Source organism: Odocoileus virginianus, chromosome 19, assembly GCF_023699985.2.
Source record: "Odocoileus virginianus isolate 20LAN1187 ecotype Illinois chromosome 19, Ovbor_1.2, whole genome shotgun sequence".
NCBI lineage: Eukaryota > Metazoa > Chordata > Mammalia > Artiodactyla > Cervidae > Odocoileus > Odocoileus virginianus.
In genome coordinates this window covers 26,954,512-26,982,026 of record NC_069692.1, presented here as the reverse complement: position 1 = coordinate 26,982,026, position 27,515 = coordinate 26,954,512, and the positions used below count along the sequence as shown (strand labels likewise).

At 41.9% G+C, this 27,515-nt stretch overlaps 2 protein-coding genes across 4 annotated transcripts in view; one reads left to right on the top strand and one right to left on the bottom strand.

Annotated features, from left to right (window-relative positions):
- RTN4IP1 (reticulon 4 interacting protein 1) overlaps positions 1-26,034 on the bottom strand; it is a 52,364-nt gene extending 26,330 nt beyond the window's left edge. The window contains exons 1-4 of one of the 3 annotated variants that reach the window (XM_070450026.1): positions 25,941-26,034; positions 19,688-19,839; positions 15,911-15,979; positions 14,748-14,872 (exon numbers count right to left, since the gene is read on the bottom strand). In XM_070450026.1, the coding sequence (XP_070306127.1) occupies positions 14,748-14,872; positions 15,911-15,979; positions 19,688-19,813 (320 nt within the window). In that variant the 5' untranslated portion in view covers positions 19,814-19,839; positions 25,941-26,034. Of the gene's footprint in view, positions 1-14,747; positions 14,873-15,910; positions 15,980-19,687; positions 19,840-24,539; positions 25,216-25,368; positions 25,567-25,940 lie in introns of those variants that run through there. The other 2 variants (XM_020892383.2, XM_020892382.2) reach the window with 2 other exon arrangements.
- Positions 25,325-27,515, top strand: part of QRSL1 (glutaminyl-tRNA amidotransferase subunit QRSL1) — a 28,533-nt gene continuing 26,342 nt past the window's right edge. Inside the window, exon 1 of the mRNA XM_070450023.1 lies at positions 25,325-25,450. Within this exon, the coding sequence (XP_070306124.1) occupies positions 25,427-25,450 (24 nt within the window). The 5' untranslated portion in view covers positions 25,325-25,426. The remainder of the gene's footprint in view (positions 25,451-27,515) is intronic.

Genomic DNA, 27,515 nt, shown 5'->3' with positions numbered 1-27,515 from the left:
GGACAGCAGGCAAATATATTTTCAAGCCAACAATAAGTCAGGTAGGTCTGAAGCCCTACGACTGAACAAACTCTTCCTGTACTCCTCAAAGCACTTTCAATAAAAAGGGAAAATCCTGCTGTCCCTTACCCCCCGCGGCCCTTCACTTCAGTGCTGTAGACTGGGAGTACTTTCCACCCAGCTGCAGTAATAGTCACAGGATACATTCAGACTTCACTGAAGTAGAAGCCTATTTGTCATCGTGAAGAAAAGTGTGCCGTATTGCTTGTTGGTTTATAAACAGCAAGTACCCAGGAAATACTCTTTGCAAAAAGCACTATAATTCAAAATTGCCAATAATTTTAATCACATTCCTCTCTTACTAAGTCCATATGCCCAGCTTCTTTTGAAGTCAGTGGGAACTGAACTGTGGCTGATATAAAAATATGGGGGAAGAAAATATGAATAATTATTAAGCAGCTGCTTAATAATTGATAAGAAAATATGAATTATTATTAAGCAGCTGCTGCTAAGTCGCTTCAGTCGTGTCCGACTCTGTGTGACCCCACAGACAGCAGCCTACCAGGCACCTCTGTCCCTGGGATTCTGGCAAGAACACTGGAGTGAGTTGCCATTGCCTTCTCCAATTAAGCAGCTAATGCATTTTAAACCCTAGATTCTCACTTTCCTCTGTCACTTCTGCTGATCTTTCTGCTCCCCTAAACATCCGTTAAGGCACTAAGGTAATGCTGACTTCTGTTCCATGACCGAGTCACTCTGTATTCAGCATCTGGGCACCTAAGGCCTCCAGTCACATTTTCAGTATCACAGTCTTACGAGACAGGGCATCAACACTCTAATCGCCTTACAAATAAAAAATATATGAAACACACTACAAAACAGCAGGCGATCCAGAAGTAGTGAATTGCCTTTCAAATTTCTACATTCTGGCTAAGCCCCAGAAGTCTTCAAACGCCAGGGTGCGGTACCTAGAGACCCAGGGTCAAGACCCAATGCTCTCATTAATTGAACCTCTAGGCATCAGATGCATCCGCAATGAAACGATAATCACAGAGGTGTACTCCAGGACTTATGAATAAGAATTGGCATTTTCAATCTAATTTAAGCTTATATTTAGTTTCTTCACCTTTCTAACGTATGACCGTCACGATTGCTTTCCCCAGACCACATACTTGTAATGGAAATAAAAATAAAAGTCACATCACAAGAGCTGAGTGCCCTTCATTAAGTCCTAATGGCTCGGAAACAGAGTTGATTTAAATATGGCTAAATCTTCCATCCGTAGAAACAAGTGGTCTTTAAAAGAAATAAGGATGAGGCTGAAAACACATAAACTCTTTAATTTCACCCAGAACTTTTAAATCGGGGGGGGGGGGGGCGATGGGTGAAAGAAAGCATATCATAATATGCTAAATTTATTCCCTTAAGTAAGTGAGAAACAATATGAATAAAGGAAAAAGAGCTACAAAACAAATCAACCAAGCGCAACCAAGACAGTCCGGGTTTGTGTGTCCCCTGCTTCCAAGCCTCCCTAATTCATGCAGACATTCCCCAACTTACACAAGAGTTCATGTGTAAATTAGCTGTTTGGAACTTTAAACACATTTTCCCATGAAAACAAAGCTACTTATACATCTTGGCAAGATGCCCAGGGGAGCCCTTTAAAAAGGTTTAGTTAACCCATAATGGACCAAAAACCTCATACACAGGATAACAATGGTGCTGAGACGTGTATTCAGAATTTCAACCTGGGGTACTGGGAACACAGCTCCCCAAACAGGACAGGCGTTGGGAACCAGCCCAAGACATTGATTCCTTCCATCTGGTGCAAAACAGAGGGAGTAAGCAGGAAGGAAGGATCGTTTGGGATGGCGACATGAGAATGGATGAGAGGAGCATGGTCAGAGGAGGATCTGCCCTGGAACTAACAGGGTTCAGGACGTGCCCCCCCAAACACAGCACCTTGGGAGATTGAGTATTTTAAGCTGAAGGAATGTGAGAAACAGCAAATTTGGGAAGGACTCTCTGAACTTCCTCCATGAAGCTGGTCAGAAGACCCTCGGGAGAGGTGTGTGCCCCGTGCTTGGGGGAAAAGAGCATCTGATCTCCAAGAACAGACGAAGCAGGGCGCCGAAACAAACCGGCCTGGTGGAGTTTTCTCTGTTTACTGCATGCAGCACATATATTTGTCCTAGAACATTTTCCCATGACTCTCTACTCTGCAAAGGTAGCACAAAAATGTTCAGGTGTAAAAACGGCAACAGACTTATACAGAGAGCAAACGGGTCTCAGTAATTACCAGGTTCAAGCCCTGGGTCAGGAAGATCCCCTGGAGAAGGAAATGGCAACCCATTCCAATATTCTTGCCTGGAGAATTCCATGGACAGGAGCCTGGTGGGCTACAGTCCATGGGGTTGCAAAGAATCGGACATGACTGAGTGACTAACACTTTCACTTTCAAGGGAACAAAAGAATGCAGAAATAACTCTAACAGGCAAGAAAGGTAACAATGGCAAGAAAGTGAAAGTGAATTCCCTCAGCCCTGTCCGACTCTTTGCGACCCCATGGACTGTAGCCCACCAGGCTCCTCCATCCACGCAGTTTTCTAGGATTGAACCCGGTCTCCCCCATTGTGGGCAGACGCTTCACCATCTGAGCCATGGGGGAATCCCATGGAAGGACAGCAAAGATAATGTCAATTGTTGTTGTTTACAATGACAAAGGTAAACACTCCCAGTTTTTTCAGTGATAAAGATTAGCCTGAAGAGCTTAACTACCACATCAAATGGAACCTTGACACAGGATGAGATGGCTGGATGGCATCAGTGACACAATGGACATGAGTTTGAGCAAGCTCTAGGAGTGGGTGATGGACAGGGAAGCCTGGCATGCTGCAGTCCATGGGGTCACAAAGAGTTGGACATGACTGACCGACTGAACTGAAGGGATGATGACACTGACCTTTTCTGGCCCTTGTGACTGTAATCAATTAAAGCTTCCAAGGCCAAGTCCCTACATGAATATGCATATTCTCTTGGCTCAAAACTTTCCCAAAACTTCTCCAATTTTGCTTGTGATCAGTCCAGCTCAGTTCAGTCGCTCAATCGTGTCTGACTCTTTGCGACCCCATGGACTGCAGCATGCCAGGCCTCCTGTCAAACACCAACTCCTGGAGTTTACTCAAACTCATGTCCATGGAGTTGGTGATGCCATCTAACCATCTCATCCTCTGTCGTCCCCCCTTCCCCTCCTGCCTTCAATCTTTCCCAGAATCAGGGTCTTCTCAAATGACTCGGCTCTTCACATCAGGTGGCCAAGGTATTGGAGTTTCAGCTTCAATATCAGTCCTTCCAATGAACACCCAGGACTGATCTCCTTTAACATGGACTGGTTGGATCTCCTTGCAGTCCAAGGGACTCTCAAGAGTCTTCTCCAACACCACAGTTCAAAAGCATCAGTTCTTGCCATATGACCCAGCAATCCCACTTCTGGGCATACACACCAAGGAAACCAGATCTGAAAGAGACACGTGCACCCCAATGTTCATCGCAGCACTGTTTATAATAGCCAGGACATGGAAGCAACCTAGATGCCCATCAGCAGACGAATGGATGAGGAAGCTGTGGTACATATACACCATGGAATATTACTCAGCCATTACAAAGAATTCATTTGAATCAGTTCTAATGAGATGGATGAAACTGGAGCCCATTATACAGAGCGAAGTAAGCCAGAAAGATAAAGAACATTACAGTATACTAACACATATATATGGAATTTAGAAAGATGGTAACGATAACCCTATATGCAAAACAGAAAAAGAGACTCAGATGTATAGAACAGACTTGTGGACTCTGGGAGAAGGCGAGGGTGGGATGTTTCAAGAGAACAGCATCGAAACATGTATATTATCTAGGGTGAAACAGATCACCAGCCCAGGTTGGGTGCATGAGACAAGTGCTCGGGCCTGGTGCACTGGGAAGACCCAGAGGGATCAGGTGGAGAGGGAGGTGGGAGGGGGGACCGGGATGGGGAATACATGTAAATCCGTGGCTAATTCATTTCAATGTATGACAAAAACTACTGCAATGATGTAAAGTAATTAGCCTCCAACTAATTAAAAAAAAAAAAAAGCATCAGTTCTTTGGCACTCAGCTTTCTTTATAGTCCAACTCTCACATCCATACCTGACTACTGGAAAAACCATAGCCTTGACTAGACAGACTTTGTTGGCAAAGTAACGTCTCTGCTTTTTAATATGATGTCTAGGTTTAATATGCTGTCTAACTTTCCTTCCAAGGAGTAAGCATCTTTTAACTTCATGGCTGCAGTCACCATCTGCACTGATTTTGGAGCCCCCCAAAATAAAGTCTGTCACTGTTTCCACTGTTTCCCCATTTATTTGCTATGAAGTGATGGGACTGGACACCATGATCTTAGTTTTCTGAATGTCGAGCTTTAAACCAACTGTTTTCACTCTCCTCTTTCACTTTCAGCAAGAGGTTCTTCTTTACTTTCTGCCATCAGGGTGGTGTCATCTGCATATCTGAGGTTATTGATATTTCTCCTGGCAATCTTGATTCCAGCTTGTGCTTCATCCAGCCCAACCTTTCTCATGATGTACTCCACATATAAGTTAAATAAGCAGCGTGACAATATACAGCCTTGACGTACTCCTTTTCCTATTTGGAACCATTCTGTTGTTCCATGTCCAATTCTAACTGTTGCTTCCTGACCTGCATACAGGTTTCTCAAGAGGCAGGTCAGGTGGTCTGGTCTTCCCATCTCTTTCAGAATTTTCCACAGTTTACTGTGATCCACACAATCAAAGGCTTTGGCATAGTCAATAAAGCAGAAATAGATGTTTTCCTGCAACTCTCTTGCCTTCTCGATGATCCAGCAGATGTTGCCAATTTGATCTCTGGTTCCTCTGCCTTTTCTAAAACCAGTTTGAACATCTGGAAGCTCACAGTTCACGTATTGCTGAAGCCTGGCTTGGAGAATTTTGAGCATTACTTTACTAGCATGTGAGATGACTACAACTGTGAGGTAGTTTGAACATTCTTTGGCATTGCCTTTCTTTGGGATTGGAATGAAAACTAACCTTTTCCAGTCCCATGGCCACTGCTGAATTTTCCAAGTTTGCTGGCATATTGAGTGCAGCACTTTCACAGCATCATCTTTTAAGATTTGAAATAGCTCAACTGTAATTTCATCACCTCCACTAGCTTTGTTCGTAGTGATGCTTCCTAAGGTCCACTTGACTTCACATTCCAGCATGTCTGGCTCTAGGTGAGTGATCACACCATCATGATTATCTGGGTCATGAAGATCTTTTTTGTGCAGTTCTGTGTATTCTTGCCACCTCTTCTTAATATCTTCTGCTTCTGTTAGGTCCATACCAATTCTGTCCTTTATTGAGCCCATCTTTGCACGAAATGTTCCCTTGGTATCAATTTTATTGAAGAGATCTCTAGTCTTTCCCATTCTGTTCTTTTCCTCTATTTCTTTGCACTGATCGCTGAGGAAGGCTTTCTTATCTCTCCTGGCTATTCTTTGGAACTCTGCATTCAGATGGGAATATTTCTCCTTTCCTCCTTTGCTTTTCGCTTTCTTCTTTTCACAGCTATTTGTAAGGCCTCCTCAGACAGCCATTTTGCTTTTTTGCATTTTTTTTCTTGGGAATGGTCTTGATCCCTGTCTCCTGTACAATGTCACGAACCTCCATCCATAGTTCATCAGGCACTCTGTCTATCAGATCTAGTCCCTTAAATCTATTTCTTACGTCCACTGTATAATTGGAAGGGATTTGATTTAGGTCATACCTGAATGGTCTAGTGGTTTTCTCTTTCTTCAATTTTAGTCTGAATTTGGCAATAAGGAATTCATGATTTGAGCCACAGTCAGCTCCTGGTCTTGTTTTTGCTGACTGTATAGAGCTTCTTCACCTTTGGCTGCAAAGAATATAATGTCTGATTTCGGTGTTGACCATCGGGTGATGTCCATGTGTAGAGTCTTCTCTTGTGTTGTTGGAAGAGGGTGTTTGCTATGACCAGTGCGTTCTCTTGGCAAAACTCTATTAATAGACTTTGCCCTGCCTTATTCTGTACTCCTAAGGCCAAATTTGCCTGTTACTCCAGGTGTTTCTTGACTTCCTACTTTTGCATTCCAGTCCCCTATAATGAAAAGGACATCTTCTTTGGGTGTTAGTTCCAAAAGGTCTTGTAGGTCTTCATAGAACTGTTCAACTTCAGCTTCTTCAGCATTACTGGTCAAGGCATAGATTTGGATTACCGTGATATTGAATGGTTTGCCTTGGAAACAAACAGAGATCATTCCATCATTTTTGAGATTGCATCCAAGTACTGCATTTTGGACTCTCCTGTTGACTATGAGGGCTACTCCATTTCTTCTAAGGGATTCTTGCCTTCAGTAGTAGGTATAATGGTCATCTTAGTTAAATTCACCCATTCCTGTCCATTTTAGTTCGCTGATTGATGAAATGTCAACGTTCATTCTTTCCATCTCCTGTTTGACCACTTCCAATTTGCCTTGATTCATGGACCTAACATTGCAGGTTCCTATGCAATACTGCTCTTTACAGCACTGGACCTTGCTTCTATTGTGTAGCGCTGGAGTGGCAAGTGGCCAAGAGGAAATACCCCATGTCCAAGGTCAGTAGAAGCGGCCGTGAGGAGATACCCCATTCAAGGTAAGGAGCAGGAGCTGCGCTTTGCTGGAACAGTCATGAAGAGATACCCCACGTCCAAGGCAAGAGAAACCCCAGTAAGACGGTATGCACTGAGAGAGGTCATCAGAGGGCAGACAGACTGAAACTACAATCACAGAAAACTAATCAATCTAATCACATGGACCACAGTCTTGTCTAACTCAACGAAACTAAGCCATGCCATGTGGGGCCACCCAAGACGGACGGGTCATGGTGGAGAGTTCTAAAAAGATGTGGTCCACTGGAGAGGGAATGGCAAACCACTTCAGTATTCTTGCCTTGAGAACCCCATGAACAGTATGAAAAGGCGAAAAGATAGGACACTGTAAGATGAACTCCCCAGGTCGGTAGGTGCCCAATATGCTACTGGAGATCAGTGGAGAAATAACTCCAGAAAGAATGAGGGGATGGAGCCAAAGCAAAAACAACACCCAGCTGTGGACGTGCCTGGTGATGGAAGTAAGGTCCGATGCTGTCCAGAGCAGTGTTGTTTGTGATAGACCTCAGCATCACCCTTACTTGTTTCAAGTGGTAACAAACCTTCCTTCTCCTGAGCTTTGGCTTGCTGTGTCTTCTGACTTGACACCCACCAAGAGGTGAGCGGAGTTTTCAAGTAACAGATATGTGCTTTTGTAAACCTTACAAAAGTAAGATATGCTGATAAACATGGCACCCCAAAACATGCCGCTTAGGCATAAGGATTATTCTGAGCTGAAGGCAATTGAGAAGTAGATGTAAGAAATCTCTGAACTCCTATCTGCCTAAAAGCAGGACAGAAGTTTACAAAGGTGCTTCCTCTGCTCTTTACCAGGACTGATAAATGTTAATCCCTAGAGATAACTTTAGACCCTTATCAAGGGAGAAGTCACCAACTTAAACTAGGATAATGAATACTATTCTTGCTTTTCCTGGTAAACTTTCTACAACTGGCCTTCCCTATACTTCTCTCTTGTCTTGGGCTTTAAGACAGTATTTTAGCCTGAATTCTAAGCTAACTCCTTGAGTAACTCATTCTTCACGGGGGCATCTCTCATGTATACACAAGGCACACATGTTAATAAATTTGTTTGTTGTTCTCTTGTTAATCTTTTATTACAGAAGCCTCAGTAGAGAACTTAGAAGGGTAAAGGGAAAATTATTTTTCTTCCCCTACTAACCACAATCAGTTAAAACTGCTGTCTCTTTCCACTCCTACCTTCCCCTCCACTGTATCAATACTTCCTCTCTTACCAGGTGACACTACATTTGATTTGAAAAATACAATTGCTTTGGGTTCAGTGGGAAATACTGACATGATGCACAGTAATTTCTGAGTTATTACAGGCTGCTCTGGTTTAAGAATGCCTTCCAAGAATATTCTTACTTCCCACTACGCCAACACAACAAGGTATCATGGCATTTTATTGTGGTAAGACTGAATGTCATGGTACCTAGCGATGGATTATATGAGCAGTGAAGGAGAAACAGACTGTTCATGGGGTTCTCAAGGCAAGAATACTGAAGTGGTTTGCTATCCCCTTCTCCAGTAGACCACATTCTGTCAGTAAAGGACAGAAATGGTATGGACCTGACAGAAGCAGAAGATATTAAGAAGAGGTGGCAAGAATACACAGAAGAACTGTACGAAGATCTTCATGACCCAGATAATCACGATGGTGTGATCACTCACCTCGAGCCAGATATCCTGTAACGTGAAGTCAAGTGGACCTTAGAAAGCGTCACTATGAACAAAGCTATTGGAGTTGATGGAATTCCAGATGAGCTATTTCAAATCTTAAATAATGCTGTGAAAATGCTGCACTCAATATGTCAGCAAATTTCAAAACTCAGCAGTGGCCACAGGACTGAAAAAAGTCAGTTTTCATTCTAATCCCAAAGAAAGGAAATGCCAAAGAATGCTCAAACTACCGTACAGTTGTACTCATCTCACACTCTAGTAAAGTAATGTTCAAAATTCTCCAGCCAGGCTTCAGCAATACGTGAACTGTGAGCTTCCAGATGTTCAAGCTGGTTTTAGAAAAGGCAGAGGAACCAGAGATCAAATTGGCAACATCTGCTGGATCATTGGAAAAGCAAGAGAGTTGCAGAAAACATCTATTTCTGCTTTATTGACTATGCCAAAGCCTTTGATTGTGTGGATCACAGTAAACTGTGGAAAATTCTGAAAGAGATGGGAATACCAGACCACCTGACCTGCCTCTTGAGAAACCAGTATGCAGGTGAGGAAGCAACAGTTAGAATTGGACATGGAACAGACTGGTTCCAAATAGGGAGAGGACTATGTCAAGGCTATATATTGTCACCCCGCTTATTTAACTTATATGCAGAGTACATCATGAGAAACTCTGGGCTGGATGAAGCACAAGGTGGAATCAAGACTGCTGGGAGAAATATCAATAACCTCGGATATGCAGATGACACCACCCTGATGGCAGAAAGTGAAGAAGAACTAAAGAGACTCTTGATGAAAGTGAAAGAAGAGAGTGAAAACAGTTGGTTTAAAGCTCGACATTCAGAAAACTAAGATCATGGTGTCCAGTCCCATCACTTCATAGCAAATAGATGGGGAAACAGTGGAAACAGTGACAGACTTTATTTTTGGGGACTCCAAAATCAGTGCAGATGGTGACTGCAGCCATAAAACTAAAAGATGCTTACTCCTTGGAAGGAAAGTTAGACAGCATATTAAACCTAGACATCATATTAAAAAGCAGAGACATTACTTTGCCAACAAAGGTCTGTCTAATCAAGGCTATGGTTTTTCCAGTAGTCATTTATGGATGTGAGAGTTGGATTATAAAGAAAGCTGAGCACAGAAGAATTGATGCTTTTGAACTGTGGTATTGGAGAAGACTCTTGAAGAGTCCCTTGGACTGCAAGGAGATCCAACCAGTTCATCCTAAAGGAGATCAGTCCTGAATATTCATTGGAAGGACTGATGCTGAAGCTCCAATACTTTGGCCACCTGATGTGAAGAGATGACTCATTAGAAAAGACCCTGATGCTGGGGAAAATTGAGGGCAAGAGGAGAAGGAGGCGACAGAGGATGAGATCGCTGGATAGTATCACTGACTCAAAGGACAGAAGTTTGAGCAAACTCCAAGAGACGGTGAAGGGCAGGGAAGACTGGTGTGCTGCAGTCCATGGGACAGCAAAGAGCCGAACACGACCGAGTGACTGAACAGCAGCTCACATTCTGAGATGGCCCACGCCGTCTGCGGAGTGTGTTTCTCTTTAAGTAAATCCACTTCTTACCTATCACTTTGTCTCTCACTGAATCCTTTTGTAATGAGTCATCAAGAACCTGAGCTTCATTGAGTGCTGAAACCAGGTACGTGATCTCAGTTGGAAGACTGTGAGTTCAAGTCCCAATCTGAGGTGCATGGTGTTAACAGGAACGGCTAGTCTTATAGGGAAATCACCCCCACTCCCACACCCAGTTTCCGTGTTGCCACTTCTAAGGCTGCGTAAATGTCACTTTTTCCCAAATTCCCTCAGGAAGAGAGCTCTGCTTGTGAGGCACTGCACTTCCCAATCCATGGATTGTTTTCCCTTGAATAAAGGACATGACACTTGCTACTAAATTGTATTATTTCTGTCATTTAACACCACTCTTGGGCTTCTCTGGTAGCTCAGCTGGTAAAGAATCTGCAATGCAGGAGAACCCGGTTCGATTCCTGCATCGGCAAGATCCGCTGGAGAAGGGATAGGCTACCCACTCCAGTATTCTTGGGCTTCCTTTGTGGCTTAGCTGGTAAAGAGTCTGCCTGCAATGCAGGAGACCTGGGTTCGAACCCCTGGGTTGGGAAGATCCCCTGGAGAAGGGAACAGCTACCCACTCCAGTGTTCTGGCCTGGAGACCATGAGGTCACAAAGAGTCGGACACAACTGAGCCGCTTTCACTTTCACAGGGAAGATACTAGGCTGCAGAGGATGTGATGGTTAGATAGCATCACCGACCTAATGGCCATGAATATGAGCAAACTCCAGGATACTGGAGGACAGAGGAGCCTGGCGTGCTACAGTCCATGGCGTCACAGAGTCGGACATGACTTAGTGACTCAACATCAGTTAATGAAGGCTGTCAATCAAAATGTATTTTCGGCTGATTCAGTGCACAAGAAAACGTGAGATGCCCTGGAATTTTACAGCTCATTAAGAAAGCTGGAAGACGTTTTTCCCATGCGGACAACAGTCCTAAATTTTACATGACATGGACAACAAGGGAGGGCGCAGCAGCGGGAGGGGAGCTGGGTGTGTGAACACTGCCAAGTGTGGCTGTGGACGGCGGGCACACAGAAGAGTCAGGGTGGTAGTCAGTAAGTCTTGTTTTGCACAAGTTGAGTTTCAGCTACAAAGGGAACATCGGACTGAATGGGATGGAGTAGAGGCTGGAGTTAGAAACAGGGATCTGCAAATCACCGAGACAGAAAAAGAAGCTGGGAGCAGATGAGAGAACCCCGGGAGACAGAGGAGGGGATGACTGGAAAACAGTAATGGTTAAAGGGCTGGGGGAGAGAAAAGGGAGCCTTTAAAAAAGACAAGAACTGGTTTAAAAGGCAAGAAGAGAACTAAAGGTGTCTAATGTCCCTGAAACCATGGAAAAAGTGAGCATGATGAAAGTGGTTTACAGGGCTGGAGACTTCAGAGGTCAAACTGGAAGAACGGAAAAGTACTGTTGGGTTAACAGCTCGGTCAGCTGTGACCCGTGAGGACACCTGCAGCTGCCTGGCCAGGCTGGAATTGAGGTGCCAGTGCATCACAAGGGAGTTTTCTAGGTGGCAGGGGGTGGGGGGGAGGGGGTGGTAACTATCTGTAAACCACCAATGGCTAGGTAAGCGTTTTCTACTGATTCCTTTAGCTAGCCCTCTGAGCTCCCTGGAAAACAGGTCAAGGTGGACGCCTGACCCATCGCCGCACACTGGCCAGGCCAGAGCTGCAGCCTTCCTTCTCCACTTCCTCCCAACCCCAGGAGTTCTCCAAGCAGGTACACTTTCTCCTCCCCCTGTCCATTCTCCCCTGTACAACCCAGTCAGGTGCTAATGAAAACCCAAAAGGCCCCAGGGGTGGTGGTGGGGATAGCAGGGAGAAGCAGGAGGGCAGGAGGGTGAACGACAGGCAGGTAACGGCAGCAGAAAGAAGGAAGCTGGTGTGATTACTGGTATCGGCATATGGCAGAGAAATCCAATGTTTTACGTTTCAGTCTGTCTAACTCTATAAACAGAATTAATCAGACACCTAATTTACACTTCCATGACAAAATTTTACTGTCTTAAAGTCTAATCTCAAAAAAGAAACAGGGAACAGCATTCCTAAATCCACTGCATCGAGTTTCAGGTATACACAATTTAGAAGTGACATTTATTTTGCGGAGGAGGAATAGTTCAATTTCTAATACTTTCTAATACTTCTGTCAAACAGAGTGAAGTATAACTTTCCAGCAAGAGATATATTTCAGGCAGAGCATGACACTACTGATAAATATGACCATCAGATAGAACCCTTTCTCAAAAATACCTGGTGTAACCACTTTTTTAAAAAAGTTCTATTCATCTTGAGAACTCTAAGTTATCTATGGGTTCCTACTGAATAAGTCATGAAGAAACTATGGACGGGCTGATAACAAGGAAATTATTTCATGTGATTTCTCTAGTGATAACAAAGTGTGGGCAAAAATGACACATAACATCAATATTAAGTTATTCCCTTGATTCACTGATGCTCAGTTGTGGCAAAAATAAAATGACAGAACTAAAAAGGAAAAGCAAAATACCATCGAGGCCTCAGAAAGCTTTGTCTTAGTTTCAAAAAGCTGTATATTACAAAGAAGTCCTGTAAAAACCTTCCAAGGTGGGTGCTTTTGTCATTGTTAGTTTTAGGGGTTTTTTTTAATCAGCTAGTTAGAAAAACACTGTTGGTGCTGGATGACAAACACTGACTTGCTTTGGTGCAAACTAAAGACTGCCTTAGTGCCAACAGCTAACAGTAAAGGAATAATTATTGCTTAGAGAAGCCATAATGTGCTCCACCAATCACAAAGGATAGTCAAACTGAAAAAAGTCACTTTGGACACTGGACCTTCTGGGTTTACGTTAGTAAAACCCCACTACGACAGTGATCTCTTCATGTAGAAGTATTTTTACAGTATTTTAAGGTGCTCACATCTCCCATGTGATTCTCACAAGGAAGTAGTAGGAAAGGGAGGCATTATTACTATCGCGTATAGTAATCTCAGTAAACTGAAATTTCCCAGAGCACCAAGGACCGGCTTCCCACTGCCACTCACAGCAAAGGCATTCGGAGCCACTGCGCAGGCGGGAATGCGACCCAAGTCTGTGGCAGGAGCCGGCGAGCCTCGTTACAGTGGGTTTTGCTCCAGGGTGGTTAACACATGGCTAAATCAGTGTGCACAGACTCAACATAACGTTTAAATCAATTTTATAAGGTATAAAACTTTCCAGTTCTCAAAGCCCACCCAACAACCTACACTGTCTACTCTCAGTACCTTGGTGGAAACAGCAGAGACCATAAAATGCATGCATGTGGGCAGCTGATTAGTTAGCAGCAGAAAAAGGAACCCAGGCCTGTTCGTGCCCAGTTCCAAGCCATTATTGCTTAAATAAAAGACAATAAAATACCCATAAAGCAAACGATCAACCGGGACAAGAAGAGACAGCTAGCTCTAACTCATTTTCTACAGAATACTTAAAAAACAAAACAAAACAAAAATGCTATTCCCAAAGAGCCCGAACCAGCAAAGGAATGAGAGCTCTCTCCCCAGGGTGGTCACGTGGGCACAGAAATCTGAATGCTTTTTAAGGAAAAACAAAGCGAAGAATCAATGTCACTGCAGAGCCTACAGTAATAATACACGTCTAAAAAGCCTGCCTATGATTTTCCCAAAGTTATTAACTGAGACAAACCATTAGAAAGACCTACATGGTCAAACTAATTTAAACAAAGTGTTGGGCCACAATGGCAACTTCAAGAATGATAAGCCCCAAAAGCTTAAACAGGGTTGACCTTTTGAATAAATATTTGCCTTCAATTCTACAATGAAGGATAGCACCTCATTAGATGAATAGCCTTTACTCTGCTTTCAGAAAAACAGCTATTAAGCTTTTACTAAACTTAAAGTGCAATGTTTCCTAACAACAGGAATATAGAATGGCACAGAACTTCAATTCTTTTTCCAACACAACCTTTAGTGATCAGGAAACAAAATTCCACCTACAACCCTCTCCATCCCCACAATCACTGAATGGTTCTAGTTTTCCTACCAAATAATAAAATCGTCAGTTTTCTCTACGCTGCCAACTTTGTGAAACACAAAGGATACAGCAGTCATACCGGTAATAACAGTACCACCAGGTACTGTGTGCCTTTGGACTACAACCTGTGCCACTGATGTTCTGTGTGTTGCCTCACTGAACGCCTAAAATAAAACTCACAAAGAAGAAGTGCCTAAATGGGCTAGAAAGTTCTTGAATATGAACTCAAGAACATCTAAAGCATCGTCGCTGTATTTTTGCAAACCCAACAAACATATCTGCAAGTTCTGGAAGCACCAGAACTGCCTAAAGGAGCCTGAGAGAGCACAGAGCATAGAAACCTGCAAGCGGAAGAGCAACTCCTAGAAAAAAACAATGGTACCTCAAAATCATTCTTCAAAAACCATAAGTCAGAAATTCTTAATGTTTCTTAGGAATCTGATGAAAGCTATGGATCTTCTTCCCAGAGACATACAAAAATTTTGCATCATTTTAGAAGGGTTAGACTCCTAACATCCATCTACATATTTTTAAAAATTCTCAACTGATTGAGCTAAGAATCAACAGAATGAGATTAAAAAAAAAGAAAGAAAGAAATGGACACAAGAGTCCTTTACAAATTGTTTGAAACGCTCGCACAATTCTGCTCGTGTAAGTGATCCTGGTTTTAATGCTTCTGACAAATCTTCTGCAAAGACTTCACCAAAGTAAAGAAGGGAGTTTTAGGTGCTACCACTGATGCTCACCGTTTTCCTGTGCAATTCTTGTCGTTCAGGCCACCAACCTTGTTTATGGCAGACCACGCTGTGAGAGCCACGTACGGCAGGGAGGCGGCTTGAGTATGAGTGAGTGATCTGGGCTTGTGAGAGACCTAGATTTGAAGACAACAGTCAAAAATAAGCAGTGACTTGTGAACCTATGAACACAATTAAGTACACCGAACAGTTTGCCAGGTTCAGCGATTATCATAAACCCTGCTCTAAGATTATTCCTAAGGAATTTCTCCAAACGACTCAATCTGCCAAGCAGAAGGGTCAGTAAGGTTTTATAGGTTACATTATTGGATACAGCTGTTTAATAATTCTTCACAAAAAGACCACATTCAACAATCCCATTAGTCCTAACTATGGCCAGAAACAAATCTAAATACAACTTGAGCCCTCATAAATACATTCTAATTTGTTTTTGTGGTTAGCTGTTTCCTTTACTCTCACTCCATGGGTAAATAATCCACCTGCAGGAGACACAGGAGATGCAGGTCAGATCCCTGGGTCGCGAAGATCCCCTGGAGGAGGAAAACGGCAACTCACTCCAGTATTCTTGCCTGGAAAAGGCGCTGGACAGAGGAGCCTGGCGGGTCACAAAGACTAGGACACAACTGAACACACAGCACAATCTTTCCAGACTTCTCTAATCTCAGTAATACCCCTTTCCCTCCTCCTGCTCTCCCTTCTGCAGCCAATTTCCTTAATATTAACCCCTTTCTTTCTAATTAAACTGTCAGGCCTCCTGACTGCATTTGATTAGACTCCTGTTTTGCAAGTTATTTGAAACAGCTTGATATTTCCAATGCTTCCATTTATGATGAATCAGTATGCTCCATTTGGTATATTTGGTTTCAACAATTTACACTGAGGATAAAACCAAAGAACACAGCAGGGTTTCTAGATCTCACAAATCCCTGCTCCACAAGATAGAGATAACTGCTCTGGCAGGCAGCCTATTTAAATGACATCCAATACATTTTTAAATATTTTTAAAAATTCCTATTCTCTCAGTTCTTTTGAAACTACCCATAAAACTTGAACCTGATTTTAAAAAAGAAAAAAAACACCAATTATCTCAGAGATAGTGATCAGTCTTTGTTTCCACTTTCCAACTGCATTTCAGCACAGAACTAGCGAGTTACCTCATTCCCACTGACAACAACAAATTCTGACAGAGTGCCTTGTTTCCAGGGAGGAACTGCAGCCCAGACCTGAAACACACACACTGTTCATTAGAAACAGATCTTTTTAAAACAAAGCTAAGCATGACAGTGTTCCCCAACACATACCCCACACCCTGTGAGAAAAAGCACAAGTCTACAACCCACCAAACAAAAGTTACTTTCACATGATATCAATGTATTATTTAGAATGATTCTGGATTTACCAAGTCAAACCACATTGGAGGTCAGGTCAGTTCAGTTCAGTCACTCAGTCGCATCCAACTCTTTGCAACCCCAAGGACCGCAGCACGCCAGGCCTCCCTGTCCATCACCAACTTCCAGAGTTTACTCGAACTCATCTCCATTGAGTCAGTGATGCCATCCAATCATCTCATCCTCTGTCATCCCCTTTTCCTCCTGCCTTCAATCTTTCCCAGAATCGGGGTCTTTTCAAATGAGTCAATTCTTCCCATCAGGTGGCCAAAGTATTGGAGTTTCAGCTTCAGTGTTAGTCCTTCCAGTGAATATTCAGGACTGATTTTCTTTAGGATGGACTGGTTGGATCTCTCAAGTCTTCTCCAACACCACAGTTCAAAAGCATCAATTCTTTGGCACTTAGCTTTCTTTATAGTCCAACTCTCATATTCATACATGATTTATGGAAAAACCATACCCTTGACAAGATGGACCTTTGCTGGCAAAGTAATGTCTCTTTTTTAATATGCTGTCTAGGTTGGTCATAACTTTCCTTTCAAGGAGTAAGTGTCTTTTAATTTCATGGCTGCAATTACCATCTGCAGTGATTTTGGAGCCCCCCAAAATAAAGTTTGTCACTGCTTCCACTATTTCCCCATCTATTTGCCATGAAGTGATGGGACCAGATGCCATGACCTTAGTTTTCTGAATGTTGAGCTTTAAGCCAACTTTTTCACTCTCCTCTTTCACTTTCAGCAAGAGGCTCTTTAGTTCTTCTTCACTTTCTGCCATCAGGGTGGTGTCATCTGCATATCTTGAGGTTATTGATATTTCTCCTGGCAAACTTGATTCCAGATTGAACTTCATCCAGCCCAGCGTTTCTCATGATGTACTCTGCATATAAATTAAGTAAGCAGGGTGACAATATACAGCCTTGACATATTTGGAGCCAGTCTGTTGTTCCATGTCCAGTTCTAACTGTTGCTTCCTGGCCTGCATACAGGTTTCTCAAGAGGCAGGTCAAGTGGTCTGGTATTCCCATCACTTGAAGAATTTTCTACAGTTTGTTATGATCCACACAGTCAAAGGATTTGGCATAATCAATAAAGCAGAAAGAGATGTCTCTCTGGAACTCTCTTGCTTTTTCGATGATCCAATGGATATTGGCAATTTGATCTCTGGTTCCTCTGCTTTTTCTAAAACCAGCTTAAACACCTGGAAGTTCAGGGTTCACATACTGTTGAAGACTGGCTTGGAGAATTTTGAGCATTACTTTACTAGCGTGTGAGATGAGTGCAATTGTGAGGTAGTTTGAGCATTCTTTGGCATTTCCTTTCTTTGGGATTGGAATGAAAACTGACCTTTTCCAGTCCTGTGGCCACTGCTGAATTTTCCAAATTTGCTGGCTTATGAGTGCAGCACTTTCACAGCATTTTAGGATTTGTAATTACTCAACTGGAATTCTATCACCTCCACTAGCTTTGTGCATAGTGATGCTTCCTAAGGCCCACTTGACTTCACTTTCCAGGATGTCTGGGTCTAAGTGAGTGATCATACCATAGTGATTATCTGGGTCATGAAGATCTTTTATAGTTTTTCTATGTATTCTTGCCACCTCTTCTTAATATCTTCTGTTTCTGTTAGGTCCATACCAATTCTGTCCTTTATTGAGCCCTTCTTTGCATGAAATGTTCCCTTGGTATCTCTAATTTTCTTGAAGAGATCTCTAATCATTCCCATTCTACTGTTTTCCTGTATCTCTTTGCATTGATCACTGAGGAAGGCTTTCTTATCTCTCCTTGCTCTTCTTTGGAACTCTGCATTCAAATGGGTATATCTTTCCTTCTCTCCTTTGCTTTTCGCTTCTCTTCTTTTCACAGCTATTTGTAAGGCCTCCTCAGACTGCCATTTTGCTTTTTTGCATTTTTTTCTTGGGAATGGTCTTGCTCTCTGTCTCCTGTACAATATCATGAACCTTCATCCATAGTTCATCAGGCACTCTATCAGATCTAATCCCTTGAATCTATTCGTCACTTCCACTGAATAATCGTATGGGATTTGACTTAGGTCATACCTGAATGGTCTAGTGGTTTCCCCTACTTTCTTCAATTTAAGTCTGAATTTGGCAATAAGAAGTTCATGATCTGAGCCACAGTCAGCTCCTGGTCTTGTTTTTGTTGACTCTATAGAGCTTCTCCATCTTTGGCTGCAAAGAATATAATCAATCTGATCTTGGTATTAACTATCTGGTGATGTCCATGCGTAGAGTCTTCTCTTGTGTTGTTGGAAGAGGGCGTCTGCAATGACCAGTGCGTTCTCTTGGCAAAACTCTATTAGCCTTTGCCCTGCTTCATTCTGTACTCCAAGGCCAAATTTGCCTGTTACTCCAGGTGTTTCTTGACTTCTTACTTTTGCACTCCAGTCCCCTATAACGAAAAGGACATCTTTTTTGGGTGTTAGCTCTAGAAGCTCTTGTAGGTCTTCATAGAACCGTTCAACTTCAGCTTCTTCAGCATTACTGGTCGGGGCATAGATTTGGATTACCATGATACTGAATGGTTTGCCTTGGAAACAGAGATCATTCTGGGGTTTTTGAGATTGTATCCAAGTACTGCATTTTGGACTCTCTTGTTAACTATGAGGACTACTCCATTTCTTCTAAGGGATTCTTGCCTTCAGTAGTAGATATAATGATCATCTGAGTTAAATTCACCCATTCCAGTCCATTTTAGTTTGCTGATTCCTAAAATGTCGACATTGGATGTAGACAGCAGTAAATCCTGCTGTATTTACTCGCTACTTAGAGCACCAGCAAGAACATATTCTCTGGAGCTTTAATCCTGGCTTCTATCACTTATTTGCTGTGGGACTTCTTTATACCTTGACTCTCACCTGTAGACTGGCCTAACTGTACTTACTTTACAGAGATTAAATTAGATTTTTTTTTCCTAATGAAAAAACAACTAGAACAGCCCTATTATTATGAGCTGACTTTAATTTCTTGGTATAAAAGTTCAAAGTGACAAGGGACAGGTGATTATATCAACCTTTAGCTATTTTAAAACCATCTAACCCATAAGGTAGAAATGGTCATTTAAAGACTTAAAAAGTCCCAATCATGTTTTTTTCACTTGTCTATATTTTTTATTTAAAAAAATTTTTAATTGGAGGGTAATTGCTTTATAAGTTTTACAACGCTGTGCTGCTTTCCACTGCACACCACCATGAATCAGCTCTAAGTATGCATATATCCACTCCCTCTTTTTTTTTTTTTTTTATCTTTTTTTTTATCCACTCCCTCTTGAGCCTCCTTTCCCACATGTATCCTAAAGTCTTGCAATTCTCAGGCACTAGCTTTACAAAGGTCAAGCACAGCAAGTTATTGTGACAGAACCAGAAAACAGAACCATGAACTGAACCAAGAAAAGGAGGGCTCCAGCCAAAGCTCAGTATATTCGTTGAAAAGAAGAAGAAAAGGTCAGTGATATGGAATATACTTCCAAAAGCAGGAGAATGAAACCAGCCAATTTTGAAAAGGAATAGTGGAATGTGATAACTCACCTCATCTCCAGGTTTGAAGTACCTGACATCAAGTCCACACTCCATCACCACACCAGACACATCCCGACCCAGAGTCAGAGGAAATTCTTCTCCTTTGATTTTAACATGTAAAGGATCACGTTTCATATTTAAAGCTGTGGCTCCATAACCACCTAGAAGATACAATTTACTTTTTTCTTCCAAAAGAATGGGATGGTTTCAAAACTGCTGCAGTTACGGGTCAGGTACAATTCTAGATCCTCAAGAAGCAGATTATAAGGTAATCAATCTTATAAATTTTTTACCATCACACAGGAAAGCATAAAAACAATGAGTGTTGTTCCTTTCAAAGAAAATTACTAGGAAAGTTATAATCACTTTTTAAGAAATTTTATATTGGAGTATAGTTAATTAACAAATAATCACTTTTTGAAATTCTAATTCTGAAATAGTCTTCAGAACTGGTCTTTGAAGATGGTTTCCTTATTATTTATTCATGAACTTTTTCAACACGAAATGATTTGAAGCCAAGGCTGGTGAAGCAGATAAATGTTAAAGTTGTCTGAAGTTAATAAGCAAATAAATAAGGTATAGGTATAGTACCTCATACTAAGACACTGGTCTACGAGTATTTGTACCCATCTCCCAAAAACTGCTTCTAAAACACCTTTGGGTTAAGTTTAACATTCCCAAATGGAAAAGAACCACTTGGCTACATCAACTCTGATATGCTAAATCAGGCTGATTGTGTTATTATATATCTTTTTTATTTAAGAATATTTACATAAATATCAACTAAACTGAAAATGTTCCTCTGATCACTATTTTCCCCCCAAATAAATTGGCTACATATAATAATCCAAAGTAGTTTATTACACATCTTCCACACATAAAATGGTTTTCCTAAGACACAAAAGTGTCTGCTGTCATCTTTTCTGCTTGACATCCTCCTGAGAACATTTCTACTACGTGAGGGTCTCCAAGATAAGCACCTTGCTTATCTTTCTAGGGTGATGCACCACAATTCATGCTCCAGAATCACTAACCATTCTGAAAGTCTCCCCTTTTCTCCCACTCATCCTCATCAGATCTTAATGATGAGGAGAAACCAGCAAAGGAGCCCAAGAAGGCTTGGCCAGTGAAAAGGTATCCAGAAAGTCAAGTGAAGAGGGCCATTTAAAGAAGTCAGATGCTGCTGCCAGGGAAGAAAGTTTTCAAACAAGGTCAAGAGCTGCCAACAGACCTTTAAGAAACAAAAAAACTTCCCCCAAAAAACAAGATATTGGATCCAACAGCACAGAAGTCTTTAGTGACCTTTTTATGGAGCAGTTGCTATGGCATGGGGTGGCAGAGAGAATGCAAATGAGGAACTGAACACCATGAGAACATTCAACTCTTCCAAATATTGATAGTACTGCTACAGAGAGTGGAAAAATGGGGCAGTGGCTGAAGAAGGCAAAGCGAGATGGAGGATTTTTGGTGGTGGGTGGTGGTGGTTTTTGATACGTTGTGTCCGACTCTTGTGATCCCACAGACTGTACTCCACCAGACTCCTCTGTCCATGGGATTCTCCAGGCAAGAATACTGCCATTTCCTCCTCCAGGGGATCTTCCCAACCTAGGGATCAAGCCCTGGTCTCCTGCATTGCAGGCGGATTCTTCATGCCTGAGCCACCAGGGAAGCCCACTGAAGGACTTTTAAGCCTTTTTTTTTTTCGGTCCTCTTTATGAGTGGAGAAATAACAGCAAGTTCTATGCCAGTGTGAGCGATCCAGTGGAAAGGAACACACTGAAGATGCAGGAGACAACTGCTGAAACAATGCTCCTGAGTGGGTGAGCAGGCATGGGGTCTAGAACCTTGGTGGAGGGCTGGCCTCAGATGGGAACAATGACATTTAATCCATACAGCCAGAGGTAGAGAATACAGGGAGAGAGGCTGACAGGGGAGTGCAGAAGTTGTTTTTCTAATAAAAAATCAAGACACATGGAAGAAAGTATTTTAAAGTTGGGAAAGTCCCAGAAAATCTAAGCTGAAGGCCACCATGCTGGTATTAGATTTATGCCAGCTGGCTAGTTAGGAGTGCATTCTACCAGGGGGAAAATAACTTCCCATGTAATACTCACAAAAATCACATCTTAGTCTTCCTGTCTTACATTCCTTTTCCACCTCTCAAACACAATAAAACAATTATTCACTGAAATTCCTATGTGATTTGATCAACAAAAGTGGGAATTAAGTCAAGTCAAATTTTCAAGCTGCCAAAAACAACAACAACAACAACACCACTCCAGTCCCTTTCTGAGCTTCACAGCCTGCAAAAGAAAGCTGTTTTCTCGGTTACTTGGATATCGACTGAGTAGTCCTGGCTCACTGGTACCAGCTAAACTAGTACCAAATCCAGAAATAGCTGGTAGTTAGGAACTGAGAACCTTCTTAGAGACAGTGAATGGGGAACCTTAGCAGTTCTGTGCCATTGTTAGAGGTCATCAGTTTGGTTCAGAGACGGAATGACCTGGAAAATCCTAAATCTGCCATTAGTTTCAAAAGCTTTGATCTCATCTAAAGAAACCAAACTTTGTTGGTATGATACTCTTGCCTGCATTTTTTTTTTCTATTTTAAGATTATTCATTTTTCATTACCCATTTATATGATTTACAATTTTATATCCAACAACAGTAGCCATCTCCGGAAAAATAGGTGGCTCTCATCTTTCAAAATAGACGTGTCCCTGCTTTCTTGTCAAGAGAAATAATGCTCCCTATGGTTTACAATTTCATTTCTCCAAGCTACCATTTCAGGTATCTTCTGCAACAATAATCATACATTCTCAAAAAAGAATCCATGGGCAGGAAATACAGAGGATAACTACAAATAATATTACCCAGTCAAGTCATTAAAAAACTATGATGCCTCAAGAATACTATATAAAAGTAAAATGTGTTATTAAATAGCAGTCAAGAAAGTCCAGATTCAGCCATTATACTGATATTAAAATGTACACTGTAACACAAATACATAAACTGTGCATGTGCATTCAAAGAAATGAAAAGTTAACAACGTATTGACTGGAGATGTATTAATACATCTTTTGTCACTCGAACATTACTGACCAGAGATCTTTCATAAAATTGCTGGTCACAGACACTGATTTCTACAAAAATCCCCTGGTCAATAATGTGTTAACAGATCTAAACAAAGACAAAAAGCTTTTAAAAATTGCTCATGGATTAAAAAAAAAAATTTTACTCTGTAATCAAATTAGAACAAAAATCTAAAATTACATTAATGACTGAATGACGACTACATGTGTGAAACAGCAAAAAAGGCTATAGTTGAAAAGGGCATGGGATCTGCCTTCAAAGAGCTTATAATCAAGGAGATGGCAAATACATACTGCTCACTAGGTATAAATCTACCACTTAAAGATAATTTCAACACGAGTCTCCCTGTTGGCTCAATGGTAAAAAATTCATCTGCCAATGCAGGAGACATGGATTCAACCCCTTATGTGAGAAGATCCCACATACCACAGAGTAAGTCCACGTGCCACAACTACTGAGCCTGTGCTCTAAAGCCTGGGAGCTACAGCTGAGCCCACGTGCCCTAGAATCCATCCACTGCAACAAGAAGCCACTGCAATGAGAAGCCCGAGCACTGCTGCTAGAGAGCAGTCCATGCAGCAAGGAAGACCTAGCACAACCCCAAATAAACAACAGAACCTTTTTTAAAAAAAGGTAATTCTGAGAAAAACTAAATTATCTTCATGCCCCATGGAAACAGAATAAGCTGAAACACCTAGTAGTAGCAACTATTCTAAGCAAACAAACGGAATACACGCGTATATTTCATGGGGCAATCACCATAAAATCATTTAAACTTGTATCTCTTTCCCCATAAAGAAATGTGTAATAGCTGTTCCTCATATGTCTAGATCAGCACTGTCCAACAGGGATGTAATGCAAGCCACATACCTAACTTAAAATTTTCAAGCAGACACTAAAAAGTGAAAAGAAAGTGAAATTAATGCTAATAATATTTTACTTAATATATCCAAAATATTATCAGATCAATATGTAATGAATGTAAAATTAATAAGACATTTTACACTCATTTTTTACTAAGTCTTGAAATCTAGTGTATATTTTACACTAACTGTACATCCCCATTCAGACTCGCCACATTTCAATTGCTCACTTTTTGTCATTATTTTCCAAAGTTAAAGTAATTCACAAACAGTAATCAATCTTTTCAGCACTGTAATAACTGCATAAGGAATATAGTGCACTCCAAGCTTTGTCAATAACCTCTAGCAGAAATTAAGATAACATTATTTCCATTGAAGATGGAGCACAAGAGAAAAGCATATTTTAACTTCCAAGGGCAGAACGCAACAACAAAATGAGGAAAATTACTGTGTCCATATCTTGGCGTCCTGTTCTGCTGCTTTGTCCACTGGACCATTAGAAAAAGCTGGGAGTAGTGGAAGGGCAAACACAAATTACTACGAAAGGCAAATTCTGAACTGATGTGACAATATAACCATACCTTTAAAACCTGTAATGGACCTCAGAATATCATAAAGTTCCCAGCAAAGTGTACCAGAAAATTAGCTGTGGATACAATTCTCAAGTCCCAATTTACATTTTTAAGGTAGCACTGGAAGCAATTCAAACTTATATTTTGTAAAAAGATTAAAGCATACCATGGACATTGCCAGTTCAAAAATTTCTGAAATACCTACTAAACCATTTCTTTGTGTTAATCCCCCCAAAAGTAGTCAATAACAACTAATCTTTTAAAACTGATCCCTGATGAGGTTGTCTCAAGTTTAAAAAAAAAAAAAGGTAATGAGCAATGTCTTTTGAAACTTACTTCTCATATTAACATCTATAGGATTTATACTTGCAGCGTGAACTTTGATAATGACTTCATTTGGATAGTGAATCATTGGTATCATCATGTTCTGGGTAAATCGAAGCACTTCATTACTCCCATATTTATCTATCACCCAAGCAGGCATGACAGTGCTTCTTGGAGAGGTAGTACTAATTTTTCGAACTGAAGGCTTTTGTACAACTTGGCTTCTCCAAAGGCAAACCGCAGTGTATGCATTTCTTCTAAACACACAAGTCTTCAAAAATCCCATTGTAAACAGTGGTTGAATCACGTGCCCTAATTAAAAAGCACTTAAACGGGATCAACCCCTCACACCTGAATTCCGTCAAATTCTGCCAAACACCCTGGCCGATTTCAAAGCTGAGAATTTTAAAATGAAGACAGACTAAAGGAGCAATCAAAGTAAGAAGAGTATGGATCTACTTTACTCTTCACATCTGAAATGCTCCAATTAACATTCCAATCAGTATGCCATTCATTCTCCTCCTTACACCCGCTCCCCTTGAAAACAAAACCCCTAAAATCCTGCCCTGTCCCGGAAGTCCTCTGCGGGAGAAGCCGACTCCTCTCGCGATCCAGACGCCACAGAAATTCACGCTTCCAGGCTTCCGCCGCGACCCCAGCCCGGAGTCTCCTTGCCACCCTTTCTCTTTCCCTTCGGGACTTGCTTAGCGGCGCCAGCCAATCGTGTGCAAAGATCATTTGCCTTGGGCTGCAATTCGACCAATCCGAGAGCTCGGTGCTGACAGGTTCTGTGATAATCAAAGATGGCTGCGCCCATGTAATACCAGCAGCTGCAACTGACCTTTCTGTTTTCCTCCTCGTCACCTGGTCCCTGTGGTGGCAGACGGGGCACGAGGACCATGCTGGGCCGGACCCTCCGAGAAGTGAGTCGAATTGTCTGCCGAGGGTCCAAGAGGTCGGGAAGATTCGGGGAATCCTTGTTCTTGTGGACGAGGGGTCCCCCTTCCCGACCACGTCTTGGTCAGCCTCGCTGCCTTCTTCCTTAGAACTTGGGGGGGTTCGGACCTCCGAGTCCTTAGGCTGTGCTCCTTGTATCCTTCCGGAGTTAACATTCTCATCAGGGAAGGCTTCTGCACCGCGGCGTTGTGGGGTGGAAGGCAGAGTGGCTTCTCTCGATTATTCGTTAGCTCAGGCTGCCTCCAGCCCTTGATGGCCTCGAGGTAGGCTCTGCCATATAAGGGGGATTTAGCTAGTTGTTGTCCGCTACACTCATTTGATGCAGCCCTCAGTAAGGAGCCCGCAAATCTGTCCCTTGCAAAAGCCAAACTAGTGATTCTTAGCTCCCCACCCCCACCCCGCATATATTCATTCTCCAAGCTTCAAGAACCTCCAAGATACCAACGATTTTCTTACCTGTGTCTCCATTTCCTCCACCTCATTTTTGGACTGTAGGCTATATTTGTGAATGTTTTCCCGACATCTCTTCCAAATGTCCCACAAGCACCCCAGACTCAATTTAACCAAAGTTGACTTAAGCATTGTAACAGAACCACCTCTTGCCTGTCAACCTACATCATAAAAAACAAAAACCTGATTTCTGATATTCTGTTGTTCAGGATACAACTGTTATTCCAGTTGCCCTTAGATTTTTCTTTATATGTAATGTCCAGTAGGTCACTAAACTCTGCTCATTCTTTTTTGAAATTATGTCTGGAGTCTGTTCTCTCATTTTATCCCTGCTCTTAGGGCTTTAATTCAGATCTCCTTGCTTTCTGGCACAGATCTCCCAACCTGCCGAGCTGTCTGATAGCAGGCCCACTGCTATCAGAATCACATTGGGCCCTCCTTAAAAACTACAGCTGTGTCCCCCTCATGCAGGTCACTATGGTAAGGCCCAGAGGATATGCTTTAACCTTAGCTCCCAGGTGATTCTGCTGATAGATTATCAATTGAGGACCTACCCCAGCTTCCATCTGCCTTCCATCTTCCATTTATATCTTCACTTGGGAAGTCTTTTTCTTTTTCCAGCTGGCAACCTTTTAGAAAACTATAAATTATGAGAGCTTTAAATTCATCAGCTTTAAGTAATAAACAGCTATTCCCGCAATACATTTTTGTTTTACCAGACTAAATTGCATTTGCTTATACTGTCAGTAAACAATCTAATTTGTTCTTGAAAAAAATTTTTTTAATATTTTTTAACTACAAACTTAATGTAAAATGAAATACAACCTAAAAAATGGGGTATTTTTTTTTCTGCCCTTTCCCCCAGCACTACCTTTTTTGTGCCACCCTTCCTCACTAATGTCCAGTGACCCATTGTGAGAACAATTGTTAACTCAAGGGGGAAAATATGTTTAGGGAATCTGACCCAAGGGTAGCCAGAAAGTTGCCTTGACATGATTACTTTCACTTAGTCACTCTTTTAACAAATATTTATTGATGCCTATTGTGCAAAACATTATTTGGTTATTTTCCCTGACCCTCATATATCTTCTGTCCACTCTGTTATTTCCACATCATTGTACCAGTGCCCCAAATTCTGTGAATTAGAGATTAATTTAGTACATATTCCATTTTAAAGATGGATCTTTACACATTCCATACGTAAAGATGCCTGGGACAGTTGAATGGTTTATCCATTGTAATGATAACAATCAGATTTCTCTCCATCACACTCTGGCTGAGATTATCATTGAAGGAAGAGAAAATTTGTAGGGGAGGGGATTTGGGGAAGGACTGGAAACTGTGGTGTTTTGAGACAACTTGAGGGACCTGAGTGGAGGCTTAGGGCGATAGAGGAGCCCTGGTAAGAAACACTGATGTGTGTGAGTCAGTCAGTCGTGGCCAACTCTCTGCGACCCCATCGACTGTAGCTCAGCAGGCTTTTCTGTCCATGCGATTCTCCAGACAAGAATACTGGAGTGGACTGCCATTCCCTTCTCCAGAGGATTTTCCCAACCCAGGGATTGAATCCATTTGAGCTAT